Here is a 14130-nt window from a genome sequence, read left to right on the forward strand (position 1 = left end):
CTGCCCTAGGAGTCCCCAAGTCAGCCGCTGCTGAAACAGATCAGCGGCTGATTCCAGGAAGCCCGGGGCAGAGCCCCGGGCTTCCTGGAATCAGCCGCTGTTCTGTTTCAACAGCGGCTGAATCAGGGACCCCTGGGGTAGAGCAGCTGGGGTCCTGCCGGGTTGGTCCCGCAGCCCCGAGGGGCAGTGCTATGAGACCAACCCGGCAGCACCGCAGCTGCTCTGCTCCCGGCTTCCCCGATTCAGCTGCTGGTCAGTTTCAGCAGCAGCTGAATGGGGGAAGCCTGTCCGGCTGCCCCAGCACTTCCGGGTTCCTGATGGTGCCGGACCATCAGGAGTCCCGGAGCATTGGATGCCGGACTAATGGAGTTTTACTGTATATTGACTTATGTTAAAGGAAGAACAGATGTCAGAAGATACTACACAGGGTTGGCAAATGATGTTGCATGATAGTGGACTTGATAAAGCTTGTATTGTAATATAGAGGCACACTTATGAGTGTAGAGTTTAGGTTGTACGTGTAATTTAGTTTTGCAGTTTCCTAAATTTGGCTAACTCTTTGTCTTATTTCTAGGAGTTGATAGAGAACGTAGTGGCTGTTGCAGAAAACACAGCTGATGAACTAGCTCGTAGTGATGGCAGAGAAGTCCAGCTAGAAGAGGATCCTGATCTACAACTGCCTTTTCTTTTGCCAGAAGATGGCTATTCATGTGATGTTGTCAGAAATATTCCAAATGGTTTACAAGAATTTTTAGATCCACTATGCCAGAGAGGTCAGTCCTGCTACTATTAAACTGTATGTTAATGTTGTTTTTTCTAGTATAGTAAACATAGAACTTAAAGTTTATTTAGCAGTATTTATTTATTTTTCCTCAATAATAATAATAATAATAAAATAATAATAATAGTGTTCAATCCTTATTTTATTATCCTTTGCTATACACTTTCATTAAACTGTCGAATTTTACCCCCCACCAGCGCATGATAATGTAAGACTTGTACATACTTTTCTGAAGCTTTCTTTCATATGACATTGTGAATCCCTTTGGCATAATACAGATTTATTTCAGGCTAAGTAAGTGAAGTGAGATTCTGTGTATTGACAGTGTTTGCTTAGTAACCACATACATCAAGGTCCTCATACATGGGCCTGCAGAAAGAGAGAGATTTTTCTGTGTGGTCCTTCTTTTTGTAACGTGCTACCACTTCTGATTCTGACTAAATGAAAAATGGAAAAATAATAGGAAAGGCAGGAGAAATGTGGCATGAAAGAAAATTGGGAGAGTGCACGAACTGGAAGAAGAGGCGAAAAAGGCAAAGGGCAGATTGTGTGCCATTTTGCTTCCAGGGAATACTGCTGAGTTTGAGAGCAAAAGTGGAGATGCACATCTTTTGTTAGCAGTGGAAGCATGAGGCTATATGTAAATGCTGCAGCTAGGAAGAGACATTGTAAGCATAATGTAAGAGGTGAAAAGCTTTTTGTCATCCATTGGCTTTATAGAAATACTTGAGCTACCTGGCCCAACTCTACCACTTCTTCATCCTTACTTCTTGCTAGTTCCTGGCAAATTAAACTTTTGGGTAAAATCCATTTTGTTCTTAGAATGAAATTTAAGGCTGACTTTTGAGAGCTGCACGTTAATGGGTATATGAAAATTGATATTTGCTGATCTAATACTGATAAGAAATGCTCGTTCTTATATGATGTAAAATGGTTCGCTGAACAATATTACATATTTTTCAGCAAGTGTGTATTAAAATAGTAACAACTAGCAGTGCAAGTAGGCTGGTGTGGTCTGGTATACTATACCAGCAAGACATTTCTAGCCAGTACAGTGTACTGGAAAGACACTGTACCACACCTCAGCACCTTTCCTGTGGCTCTGTCTGTACTGGGGGTGGGGTGGAAGAGAGCTGGGAGTGGTTAGGCAGTCAAAGGAGCTACTGGGGGTGTTCTGCTCCTTTCTTCACTGCTCCTCCCAGTGGGGAAAGGAGAACTCCCTTCCCCCCAGTTCTGTCCTCTGCCAGGGCTGCTTCTGTATGGAGCTGGAGGAGACACAGCTCTGTGGAGTGGCAGGGTGCAGGGCTGGAACTTCTACTCCTTTCCCCACTGGCAGGGACAGAGCTGGAAATGCAAGAGAACTGCCAGCAGTTCCTCTGGCTGTTGCAATGCCCTCAGACCCCACTTTCCCCCAGGAACATGGGATGGGGGAGGGGAAGAATGGGGCTGGGGGCAGGGTGGAGTCACATGAATCCCTGTGCCCTCCCCTTACCTGGCATTCATCCCCCTCTAGGCCCATGGATTCTAAAGAGCCCAGGGCTTCCAGCCACTGCTACATCAGTGGTGGCACCCGGATCCCATTGCCTTTAAATTGCTGCCGGAGTGCTGCGTGGGGTGCTCTGGGCAACTCTGATGAAGGGGTTACGATGTGCTCTGGGCAGTGCTGAGAGTTGTGGGGGGCTGGCATGGTGCGCTTGCTGTTGCTGGTACCTTCCCTTTCCATATGAAACCCTGCTCTTTGTGGGAGCGCAGAGTCCCCCCTCCCACCTAGCGCAGGTGCCCAGCGTAGTTGTTGGCTCCCCCCCCCCCCTACTCGTAATAGCAGAAAGTATCAAAATGAAACATGTACAAGCAGCCTGATCGTGAATGACGAGGCTTAAAATGGTAGGGTTTAAATCTAGAAATTCTTAAGATGTTGGGCAGGAGTGAAGAAAGAAATAAGCGAATGCAGTGGGATTGAAGTGAAATTCAGAATGATGGCAAAGGTTGTCATCACATTTTTTCTTTCATCCATCTAGCTCAGAGGTTCCCAACCTGTGGTCTGTGGACCCCTGGTGATCCGTGACAGTACTATCGGGGGGTCCGCAGAAAGTTTAAAAGTAAGAATCGGGCCCACCGTGCAACTGGGACTTTTTGCCAGGCTATTCTCACCCGGGGCTCACCATTTGTGACCATCCGTCCTCTTGCAACCTGCACCGCTGCAGTTTATGCTCCAGCCCTCTTCCCCCTTCCTAGTCCCGCTGTGGGCCTGATCCTTACTTTTCTTTTTTTTATCCTCCCCCAGAGGTGCCAAGGCAGGAGCTGCCTTTGGCCATGAGAGCCCTCTTGCCGTATCCTCCATGGATGGCAGTGGTGGAGGGGACAGGAGTTGAAGAAGCCATGCAGGCCAAGGGATATGATGGCTGCCACTTCCCGCCACTCCCCTTGACCCAGAACAGCAAAAGGCAGGGACTGGGAGCTGACAGGCTCCAAGCCTGCAGATGGTCCACATGGGTAAAAAGTTCTAGCATGCCAGTGATTTGCCCTGCTGGGCTGGGAAGTGACCCTGGGAAGTGCTGTGGACTATGCTGTACACAGCTGGGACGCTTGTTTGCTTGCACAGTCTGAGACTGCTTGCTTGCAGGCACAGAGCCTCTTAGCTCCTATTGGTTGTGAACAAGGAACAACAACCAGTGGGAGCTGAGAAGCTTCATGCCCTGCAGTCTGCAGTCCCTCAGCCTGCACTGAAGCTGACAAACTGAGACTGTTCTCTGGGGTTGGCTTATAAATGGGTCAGTCACTTCTTGCCATTTTCTCTTTTTTTTTTTTTTTTTTTAACTATCATGTTACTTGAATATGTCATTTCACTCTAACTGTTCAAAAACTATTAGAGTGATGGAAGGGTTTAGTTGTGCCGCTAGCAAAAATGGATCAGTGGGTCCAATAATATTTTATTCAGTAAAAATATATGCACCTCCAATGAGGACACCCTGTATTCTCTCTCAAAACGACTATATTTGTTTAGATAACATGAACTATTTTACATTTCAAATGATTATCGAGTAATGGAATGTTTGAAAACTGCTATATTGTTAGCGGGAGTCCATAAAATTTTAATAGATTGAAAAGGTGTCTGTATGCTCAAAAAGCTTGGGAGCCACTTATGTAGCTCAAAGGTTCCTGAATTGTAGTCCATAGAGCAGAGGCTGGTCATGTGGTGTTAGTTTTGAGCCTTGTCTCCAGATGCTAAACTACCTTAAATGACACTTAAAATGCATTACATAACTTTCCTAATAATACTTTCCTGTGTAGACAGGGTGCGTCTACATTAATAACAAGAATTTTAGTTATAAGCTGGGGACACATCAGTTGGAAGTAACGGAGGAGGAAAAGGACCTTGGAGTCTTGGTTGATTATAGGATGACTATGAGCCGCCATTGTGACATGGCCATGAAAAAGGCTAATACGGCCTTAGGATGTATTAGGCGAGGTATTTCCAGTAGAGATAAGGAGGTGCCATTATACAAGGCATTGGTGAGACCCCATTTGGAATACTGTGTGCAGTTCTGGTCTCCCATGTTTAAGAAGGATGAATTCAAACTGGAACAGGTACAAAGAAGGGCCACTAGGATGATCCGAGGAATGGAAAACCTGTCTTATGAAAGGAGACTCAAGGAGCTTGGCTTGTTTACCTTAACCAAAAGAAGGCTGAGGGGGGACATGATTGCACTCTTTAAATATATTAGAGGGATAAATACCAGAGAGGGAGAGGAATTATTTAAGCTTAATACCAATGTGGACACAAGAACAAATGGATAGAAGCTGGCTAGTAGGAAGTTTAGACTTGAGATTAGACGAAGGTTTCTAACCATTAGAGGAGTGAAGTTCTGGAACAGCCTTCCAAGGGAAGTAGTGGGGGCAAAAGATCTATCTGGTTTCAAGATTAAACTAGATGGGTTTATGAAGGGGATGGTTTGATGAGATAACATGATCTTGGTAACTAATTGACCATTCATTATCAGTGGGAAATAGGTAAATGGAGGGATGATAGGAGTTACTATAAAGAACTTTCTGGGTGTCTGGCTGGTGAGTCTTGCCTACATGCTCAGGATTTAGCTGATCGCCATATTTGGGGTCGGGAAGGAATTTTCCTCCAGAGTAGATTGGCAGAGACTCTGGAGGTTTTTCGCCTTCCTCTGTAGCATGGGGTACAGATCACAGCTGGAGGATCTCTGCATCTTGGGGTCTTCAAAGTATTTAGGTGAGAGGATTATTCTACGAGGGGTGGGTGAGATTCTGTGGCCTGTACTGTGCAGGGGGTCAGACTAGATGATCATAATGGTCCCTTCTGACCTTAAAGTCTATGAGTCTAAGTCTACATAGCACCCAGAACTCTAAATAAGATACGCAATTTGCGCTATGCAAATTGCGTAGCTTATTTCAAGTCTATTTTGAAATAGCGTATTTCTTTGACAGCGCCAAATTTCTAAATACAGTGCTATTTCAAGCCATCCCTTACTCCTTGTACAATGAGGTTTACAGGGATGGCGAAATAGCACGTCCGCTATATTTTGAAATAGCAGATGTGTTCAAAAGACACGGGCTAGCTATTTCAGAATATCTTTGGTATCCCGAAATAACTTTGCTGTGTAGACATACACTTACAGTTTTCATAGGGATGATATATGTAAAGGTATAGGAAAGGGGAGATGGTTCGCAAGACAGTCTTTCTATTCAGATGTGGTCTGTTTTTATGGAAGAGGTTTGAAATTCCTTGCTCTAGCTGATTAGTTTCTCCGAATGAAGTAATACCCTTTAGGGAAATTAAGTTTGTTTACTGTTTATAAAGCACTTAATCTTATGTGCAGTCTTGAGACTAAAAATGTCTTAACTGATTGAACAAATCCATCCTTCAAGTGGCACCCATAAGCTTTTATTTAAGTTATTTTTCTTTGTTTATATGTTCTGAAAAATTCTTTCTAACAGAAGCCCCACTGGGTTAATTTGGAACGGTTTAAAAATATACTAAAATGAAATAAATTGCTGATGGTTTTGTGGCAGTGGTGAAAACTGTACTTCTGTACAGTGATGATTTATGGTGTGCTTTTTAGTGATTTTCAGCTTGATTTATAACTTGGGTTCTCAATCTCCCTGATTAGAATGAGAATACTTTAAGGGTAAAAGCAGAGGACTGAAGACCTTAGCTCTGTTCCAATCTCTGCCATACCTTTTGGCAGCATGACCTTTAGCAAACCACTTAATCACTCTGCTTCAGTTTTTTTATCTTTAAGTTTTTGGACTTTGCATCCTTACAGAGAAATTAAAATATATTCTTCAGTGTTCCAGTTAGCCTTTCAGTTCCATGAGTGTGCTAAAAGGAAATAAGATCAAGAAGTTTGGCGCCCTAATCGCATCTATTCAAAAGCCAGACTTTATCTAGATCCCAGTCCTGGGTATGCAGAGAGAGTTTTGTCAGAAGTGCTAGCCTGATGGCTGTGCTTAAGGATAGTACTGAGTGTCTCCTTTGTGTTTCACCAAGTCTTTCAAAGGCACAATACAGGTTGCGCCTCTAAACTCCAGGATTCTCTGGTCTGGCAACATCCATGGTCTGGCATGACCACAGATGTCCCAGTGCATTGGGCTGGGGGGGGGGGGGGGGGGGGAACAGAAGCTGGTAGAAAGCTCGGGGGGCAGAAGTAGGCATAAGGCTCAGCTAGGCAGCAGGATGCAGGGGAGGAGCCAAGAAGCAGGGAAGGGGCAACAGGAGGGCCTAAAAAATCCCTCATCCGGGATAGGTCAGGTACCAAGGGTGCCAGACCAGGGAGGTTCAACCTGTAGAACTGCTGCTTTGATGGTACAGCCAGTCCTCCCTCTGTAGAAAAGCTTAGGTGCTCAAAAGTAGTCATAACTGTTTTCATGTTCTTTTAATATTTGGCAAGTGCATTGCATTCCTCAGGTGGAAGATGCCATTGTAGTAAGATGAGGGCCTAAAACATAAGCCCATGCAGCACAGGCCTGGCTTGAGGTCTACTTAACAATGGGCAAAACATGGCTAACACAGAGCAGAGCTAAGCTGTGAGCAAGAGGTCCCAGCTCACAGAACTTGAAATGAACAGGGCTGAGAGTGCAAAACACTGATTGGTAATAGGCCCAGGTGCAGAACAATAATTGGTCCTGGCCATAAGTGGAAAGCACAGAATATCAGAAGCTCATTAAAAAAGACCTTGGTACCCACTCCTCACAGAAACAGACTCAGGTTCAAGAAAGGGTCTAAAATGTCAGAATGATAGAGATAATCTAATCAAACCCCAAGGTACAGGGTGATATTTAAGTAGCGTGAGAGTGTGGTAACCTGATACGTCAACAGTGAGGTGTGACTTGTACCTGTATATAAGGTGGTGTCTTGGGGGGACAGCCTTTGAATGACCATGGGGGCAGTGGGACCTCCCACTGATTGAGTCATTCCATTGTGACAAGTACATATGCGTAGTGGTTCAGTAGAGTGTACTGACGTCTATATTGTAGAGCAAAGCACAGTAAAACCTGGCCTGGCACCTTTGATCCTTATCTGGTTTGGGGTCTTTGGGGGCTCTCTTGGGCTCTGCTCTGGAGACTGTGCACAAGTCGACACAGCACACGTTACTGAGCACACATGCAAGCAGCCTTCTGGTTATAACTATCAATGGAGCCAGAGACCTGTGAGGACACCTCGGCAGTAAATCCTGACCAGCCTTCCCTGAAGAACTACAGCCATAAAGAACTGTAAGATTGTGATTTTAATCATGTGTTTGTGAGAATGTATAATTCTTTCTTGCCTGTAATCTCTCATTCAGCATACAAAATTCAAATCATTTAAACAGATTAGTATAAACAATTCTGTATGGTATTAATGCACCAGCAAATCTTTTATTACTGTCGGGTTCACTAGCTAAATTCTTCAAGTAAGTGATTCATGTTTACTTGTGCTTTCCCACCCCCAGGCTTTTGCAGACTGACACCTCATCCACGTTCACCAGGCACTTGGACAATATATTTTGAAGGTGCCGACTATGAAAGTCACCTGTTACGTGAGAATGCCGAACTAGTAGGTATTCATTTTGGGAGAATTCAGATCATGAATTTATAAATATTAACCTGCAGTGAACAATATTTTGTGTTCTCAGTCTTTATTCTTATTCTAAAGAACAGATTTCATTGCTGTTTGTTAATACACAGACTCGCAGTAAAGAAAAATAAGTTTCTGAACGTGTTTCAAGAGCAGCTTATATCAATGTTTCTTGATCTTTGTCTATGTTAAACTAGCATGTTAAAATGCATTTATTTTTGTAAACGTATAGCCACTGACATTTTCAGTGGTTACATATTTACACATGGGCTATGTCTAGACTGCATCCCTTTTCTGTAAAAGGGATGCAAATTAGACACATTGCAATTGCAAATGAAGCGGGGATTTAAATCCCCCCCGCTTCATTTGCATAAACATGGCTGCCGCTTTTTTCCAGCTTGGAGCCTTGTTGGAAAAAAGCGCCAGTCTAGACGTGGATCTTTTGGAAAATAAACCCTTTTCCTTATTTTAAGAGGAATAAGGGATCTTTCGGAAAAGGGTTTATTTTCCGAAAGATCTGCGTCTAGACTGGCGCTTTTTTCTAGCAAAGCTCCGAGCCGGAAAAAAGCGGCAGCCATGTTTATGCAAATGAAGCGGGGGGGATTTAAATCCCCGCTTCGTTTGCAATTGCGATGTGTCTAATTTGCATCCCTTTTACAGAAAAGGGATGCAGTCTAGACACAGCCATGGGGGGGGGAGGGGAGGTGGGCAGGCAGGAACCAGTGCTCATGGGGAGTTGGCTTTTTTCCTCAGCGTTTCTAAGTCTGATGGAGCAATGGCATCCCTTCAAAGAAAATGGCAGTTCCTGATAAGAGGGTGATTGGTTTCCTTAGACCCTGCGGACAGGATGGTAGAAATCTTCATTAGACAGGATTTCCAAAATGCCTTTAGGAGCTTCACTTGCAATTGTTTTGTTGAAACTGCAATATTCAGGTTGCAATATTGTAAAGAACCTTTAGCCCCTTCAAAACCATACCAAATATTTGGTTAGTAAAGAAAAAAAATCTCCTTTCAATTCAGATATTGAGATCCATCCTGCCTTGGGCCTAAAATGGTTTTGTGGGGATACCTCATTAATACAACTGATGCCAGGCCAAGGGTGGGCAAAAGGGCCTCCGCGGGTGGGATCCAGCCTGCCAAGCGGGTGGATCCGGCTCACGGGGGCCCTGCTACTCCGCTGCCCCCAGGAGTGTGTGAAGCCTCCTCCTGCCCTAATTGGCCATGGGGCAGGGGAGCACGCAAAGCCTCCTCTCACGCCAGGGACATGGGCCCCTGGGGGGGACTTGGGGGTGGGGTGGGGAGAGGCACTCCCTCACCCCCAGACCAATCATTGTCTGGGGGCAGGGAGCTCAGAAGTATCTTGGCAATGCCCCCATTACTTTTGATGCCCCGCCCCTTCCTGTGCGGCTCAGAAATTTCTGAAGTGGCCCCCGGAAGAAAAATTATTGCCCACCCCTGTGCCGGGCCCACCTACAGCTTCAGGCAAAGGAGACAGCTGGTCTGAGGCCTACCAGTTTAAAAGTGCCTAGGGTTCCCACAATGGCAGCAGGAGCCTTGGGTCCTTTCAGTCACTGCCGGAACACTGGGCCATGCACTCTGGGTGGCACTGAAGGGCTGGTTTAGAGTGGCTAGCTGCAGCCAGGCCCTTTCCGCCTTCTTCCCTTTGTCTCTCTCCCTGGGAGGCTGAGCCTAGGTGTCGGGGTTAATATGCATTTGGGTGAGTCAGTGGGAATTGCATCACAGCCCAGGGGGACACCGGGTTACAGGGCAGACAGCATCCCCACTGCGCCACAAAGGTCTACTCCATATTCCTCATTGTGGGGAAAAAAACCCCTCTGGTGGAATCTGGGCTGTGTGCACTGAAAAGGTTGTAGGGGGTGGATGAAGAAAACAAAAGTCAGGGTGAAGATTGTCTTCCTCTGTGTCTCTGAGTTCTCCAGGAAATGAACTCATGTCAGTGGACCTATCAGAGACTTACAGTATGACACTTTCATCAGCTTAATCTTCACTTTATTCATAGCAATTGCTTTATTAGTACAAAATGTTACTGTTTGGTCTTGCTACCCCTCCAAGAGTGGTCACAAAGATCTTAAAAAGGATGATAGACTGGTTGACTTGTCTTGGGACTGGATCTCTACCAATTATTAGATGGTGTATCTCTGTGACATAGTTAACACTAATGGAGCTATTCCAAGGGTCTGTTCTCCATCTTTTTAATATACTTGAAGCATGATTGTATTCCAATTTAGATCAGTGGAAAAACTATCAAATAAAAGAAGAGCAGACTTCTGTTTCTCTGCAGTCTTTGACACAACAGTGCTAGAGTAGAACTTAGCTTAAAATTTCCTTGCTTTTAAAATTTTTTTAACTTAACTACAATGGTGTTTCCTTTTTTTGTTTTTGAAAGCCGTGTAACTTTTTTTTTTCTTATGCAACACAGTGACAGGGTTTTGCTTCATTTGGACACTTACGTAGGGCTTTGTATACTTAGGTAATGTAGGTGACACTACAATATTAACAGGGAATTGGCACCATTAGAAAAAACTGACAGTTACCTACTGCAAATATCCATAGGCAATTTTTTTCAAACTTCAGTATCTCACATACTTTTTTTGCAAAGTATTTAAAAGTTTTAATCTGCTCTTTAAATTAATTGCCTCCGTATTTTTTCACATGAATTTTAATATCTAAAGATTGGGTGAAAAAAACCTAAAAGTTCAATGTGCACAGTTATCACAATGTGATTTAACTAGTTTTCAATGTTTATTTTTGTTAAATCATTTTATAATTGTAAATCTCTGAGACCTCAATTTGGGAATTGTTTATAAACTCATTCTTTCTTGTATCTTGATAATCAAATCATATGACGCACAAAGTTTTTAGGTAGACTTTGACCTCTCCTTTGGCAGTGATTTGAGTACAGATGTAATACTAATATCCTCTGTCTAAATACTGACTGTCTGAATGAATAAATAAATATTTACACGTGTTAAAGTGAAAATGATTTGTAAAAGGAACTTTGTGTGTCAACAGGTAGTCCAGTCAATCATTCGTTATTGAGTGTTTTATTGATTTAGACTATTTTATGCAGAAATCTTCAAACTTAAGTTTTGCTGTTAATTCAGACTGACTTGTTTGTCTGATTTTTCTCTCCCCCCCTCCCCCACCCCACCCCTTCCCCAATTGTTAGGCTCAGCCTTTGAGGAAAGAACCTGAAATCATCACAGTAACATTAAAGAAACAAAATGGAATGGGCCTAAGCATTGTTGCTGCTAAGGTATGAAAACATATTGCAGTAAAATTGTCAAGCAATACTTTCTACTTATTTTGGAATAAATATTTCCTTAAGCATCTAGGGAAGGTGTATATTGCACACTATATTTAGTCCTGGCTATGAAATGCTGGTCTACAAAATGCACAGAATACTAACAAAGAAAGAGGAATAATAATATTGACCAAATCACAGTAATTGTTAGTATATTTGTTTTAAGTTAAAAATTGATGGTATCATCCCTTTGTATTTGAATATTTTGATCTGAGTATGAAAAAAAAAGAGAGAGATTTACTGCTAAAAAGTTGCAAACCCTTTAGGACAAGGCGTAATTAATGAGCATTTTTATGCAAGTGTTATATTTTTGGTATGCATTAAAGTTCAAAAATGAGTTCTTAGAAAAATAAGATTAAAGTATGTAAATGGAATTTCTGTTTGTTCTCTGTAGTGAAGAACAAGACCTTATTGTTTTGTGCATTGCATTGAAATTAGGTGCTTGGATTATTTTAATTTTGTTTTTTCACCTTATTGATCTTTGTGATACTAGCTATTGATTTGTCTTAACTGTGGTAACATAAAGAATGCACATATAATTCTAGCCACCAGATGGAGGGCTCTACCTATTGGTTAGGTCTGTTTATTCTATGAGTTTTACATATCAGACACAACATTCTCTTGATTTTCAGCGTATTATTAGTGTAATTTATTTATTAATAATTGTGGGGTCCAGTAGCCTCAGTCATGAGACCATGTATAAATAGATGAGACAGTGTCTTTCTGCTGTGTAGTAGATGACCTGTGTCAAAACAGTTAAGTCTCCTGTCCCAGCAAGTTTACATATTAAAGATATTTGATGGCTTGTGAGCTATCAGACATGATTGAATACTTGTAATGATTTTTCTTAAAGGTGTATATTTCAGAATGTGTTCCTGCTTGTTGTGGTGGTGGTGACTGTATTATTTTGTATTTTTTAATATTCTGTTCCTGCCATCTGTAGATGAGGGGGAAGGGTTCAGTAGTATACAGCTAATCATTTTGTGATTACAAGAAAATTTCAAAATCTAACTGGAAACTAAAAATTTTAAGTTTGTGCTTTTGGCATGTAGTGCAGTAGTAATCTGAAAGACTAATCATACATGAGTATTCAGAGTATCCCAGTTTATCTGCACATCAGACTTCTGACTGTCAACTGAATTTCAATTGAGATGGAGTTAGAAATGTGAAATGGAACTACAGTAAACTTCCGATAATCCAGCACCTTTGGGAGCCAGGGGGTGCCGGATTATTGGATATGCCGGAGTACCGGAAGGGGGACTATGACGTGTCGGGGGAGGGGGGCGTCAGCACGGAAGGTGCAGTGTGGGCAGCTCCCCAGCTGCTCTGCCCCATGACTTCCCCAAGTCCCCCGCTGCTTCAACGTGAAACTGACCAGCTTCGGACTTGGCGAAGCTGGGGGCAGAGTATCTCCAATTGTCCGGCTGGCCAGAGCACTTCCGGGTTCCAGCTGGTGCCAGACTATCGGAGTGTCAGACCACTGGATGCCGAACAACTAGAGTTTTACTGTAGTTTATTAAATCAATGGTAAGTCATAATAGTTCATGAACAAATCTTTCTCGTGTAAGGAGGAGCAGGGATATGAGATGGGGGGGGAACTTCAGTTTCCACTGGAACTGACTTCCCTGTCTCATTTTAACTGCAAGCATATTCTTCCTAACTTACAGCAGCAGTGCACAACTGATCGTGTCAGAATACATTTTAAAAAGTTCATACTAAAAAAAAAATTATGTGGAAATTAGTAAGAAGCAGAAGTTCTATCCCCTTATCCTGTAATTTTTAAAAATAATCTAGGGAGATGTAGAAAATCTTTTTTCACTCAGCTGTTTGAAGGGAATATTTGACGGGAACAGTGAAATCTGTATTGTGACTATAAGAAATCAGTTGTTTATTGGCTGCATTGTCTTTCACTGGATGCTGAATCAAATTACCCTAGAAATATCAAGAGAGATTTTTCAAGTGGTTGCTCAAAACAGAGAATTGCTTATTAGAGCTGGTTTTGTAGTTTTCATGCATTATAAAAGTATTAAGTTACAAAAAGCGTACAAGCAGGCTGTGTACAAAAGAGCAATTCAGAGTAGGCACATTATATCTGAGAAGCTACGGTAGTGAATTTAACTTCTCATTTTCTGTTACTTACCTTTTCATTTATATAGAAAATGAAATTCTAGGATGGGGGTGGTGAGGGAAGTGGGTTTTTGTTTTTTTTTCCCTGGAGAAAACAAGGCGTGAGAAAGATCTTATGGGTTGAAATTTGCCTGGTGTAAACAAAATAATTATGCTGTAAAATGAAATTCTTAAATGTATGAAGTATCTAAAGATTTAGATGTCATCTGAACGGAATTAATTTGGTTGCATTTGTGCACCGTTGTTAACATTTTTGCTAAATTGTTGCAGTATTTCTCTTCAGAATCAGAATAAAATATAAATTTCACATTATTATTTGAAAGTCAAGTACTTTTCTAACAAATTAAGACCTTTCTCTGTGCCTGAAGTGGGTTGTTGTAATACAGGGAACTTTTGGGCCTTGAAATGGTAGGAGTATTTTACAATGATTGGTCAATAGATGGCACTGTTCAGTATAACAGGAGTATCAATTTATTTTGTTGGAGATACTTTATACTTCCAATGCTTAAGTTTAAATTATGAATACTGCTCTCTTTCTGACTTGATTGACAAAAAATTACACTCATTTTGTGCTATAAAGGAAGGAAGGCAGTGTTGTACCATCTCAGTTAAAATCCATGGAAGTCAAGGAGTCATAATGAAAAACTTGCAAAACTTTCCCCCAAACAAACTAAGGATATAAAATCCTGCTTAATCAGTTAACCAATTAAACATTACATTTAACCACAGGGTAGGTGCCAGAGAGCCCGGCTTGCGTGAAGTGGCCCCTTGTCTGCATTATGGTGGGCCTGGCTGGGATGGAGTGGCCTCCCC

The 14130-nt window shown here is 42.3% G+C and overlaps 1 protein-coding gene across 17 annotated transcripts in view; it reads left to right on the forward strand.

Annotated features, from left to right (window-relative positions):
* AFDN (afadin, adherens junction formation factor) overlaps positions 1 to 14130 on the forward strand; it is a 210140-nt gene that overhangs the window by 146821 nt on the left and 49189 nt on the right. For all 17 annotated transcript variants that reach the window (XR_012902768.1, XM_075924660.1, XM_075924647.1 and 14 more), the window contains 3 exons: positions 575 to 773; positions 7741 to 7844; positions 11056 to 11142. Coding sequence is in view for 16 of the 17 variants with exons in the window: in XM_075924660.1 (XP_075780775.1) it covers positions 575 to 773; positions 7741 to 7844; positions 11056 to 11142 (390 nt within the window). In the remaining variant the exon portion in view is untranslated. The remainder of the gene's footprint in view (positions 1 to 574; positions 774 to 7740; positions 7845 to 11055; positions 11143 to 14130) is intronic.

The sequence above is a fragment of the Pelodiscus sinensis genome, chromosome 3 (genome assembly GCF_049634645.1).
Source record: "Pelodiscus sinensis isolate JC-2024 chromosome 3, ASM4963464v1, whole genome shotgun sequence".
Lineage (NCBI taxonomy): Eukaryota > Metazoa > Chordata > Testudines > Trionychidae > Pelodiscus > Pelodiscus sinensis.